The sequence below is a fragment of the Perkinsus marinus genome, assembly GCF_000006405.1.
Source record: "Perkinsus marinus ATCC 50983 genomic scaffold scf_1104296966988, whole genome shotgun sequence".
Classification (NCBI taxonomy): domain Eukaryota; phylum Perkinsozoa; order Perkinsida; family Perkinsidae; genus Perkinsus; species Perkinsus marinus.
In genome coordinates, this window is record NW_003203723.1 from 25,872 (window position 1) to 26,840 (window position 969).

Genomic DNA, 969 nt, shown 5'->3' on the forward strand with positions numbered 1-969 from the left:
GTAGATAAACGAGGAGGCAAACAGAAGATGCCCAAGCCGCAACAATACGAAACTTTCTTGGACTTCTATCGCTCATCTCCATATAAATATCAGGAATGTTACACTGATTACAGAAGGCGAAGATGAAAGTGTTAGCAGCTCCTAGACAGGAGACCCAACCGGTAGGAGCGTAGAAGTTTACACTGCCGTTGGCAAAATCTGACGACAGACCTTTCGTAGAGAGCAGAAAGATTCCTACGAAACCCAAATAGAAAATACCGAAAATGGACACCAGAGTTAAGTATCTTAACGAGCTCATCCTTCTCACTAGAGAGATGGGATACAGGATTAACACCAAAACTATGAGCGAGAGATAGACACGCTTAGTCAGCAAGTTTCCATACCAGGTATCGTCCGGTCCCACTACAGCAGCGAAGAGGGAAGATAAGATATCTGTTACTGTGATGAGATAACTACTCCCTCCCCCAATGCAAAAGATCATAATAGGGGCTTGGAACCAATAACCAATCGCGTTACTGAATAAATAAGGCACGAGTGCTGCATAGGAAGTTCTACCAGTAACTTCGATTGCAGTAACAATCATTTCTAATGAAAACACCATCAACACAGCCATCATGATTAGTAGAAGGATGCCGAAGATAAAACCACCATTGACCATCGCATAAGTACACGAAAGAGCCGCAGCTCCCAGAGTTGCCTTTATGACGGCAATAGTTGCTGTGCCAGCCGAACCAGGCGATAGGAAGCCTGTTGAACCACCAGCAGAAGAGCCTTCCTCTTTGATCAACTCTTCTCTCGTGTCCAAAACACTCCCACTAGCCTTGCCCTTCACATCTTCGGCATACATATCGCGCTCAGATGTTGGTGTACATGTCATTGACACGACAAGATCATCTACTGAGACTTCTTCATTGTCGCTCTCATCTACCATTCTCGGGGATGTCATCATATTCATAGTGACTGTCAACG

General features: G+C 44.9%; 1 protein-coding gene across 1 annotated transcript in view; it reads right to left on the reverse strand.

The window, feature by feature from the left end:
• The window catches only part of Pmar_PMAR002612 (amino acid transporter, putative), a gene marked incomplete at both ends in the record, with an annotated part of 1,516 nt that overhangs the window by 321 nt on the left and 226 nt on the right, over positions 1-969 (reverse strand). The window contains 3 exons of the mRNA XM_002768854.1: positions 1-198; positions 239-339; positions 384-969. The exon at positions 384-969 is cut by the window's right edge and continues 4 nt beyond it. Coding sequence (XP_002768900.1) covers positions 1-198; positions 239-339; positions 384-969 — 885 coding nt within the window. The remainder of the gene's footprint in view (positions 199-238; positions 340-383) is intronic.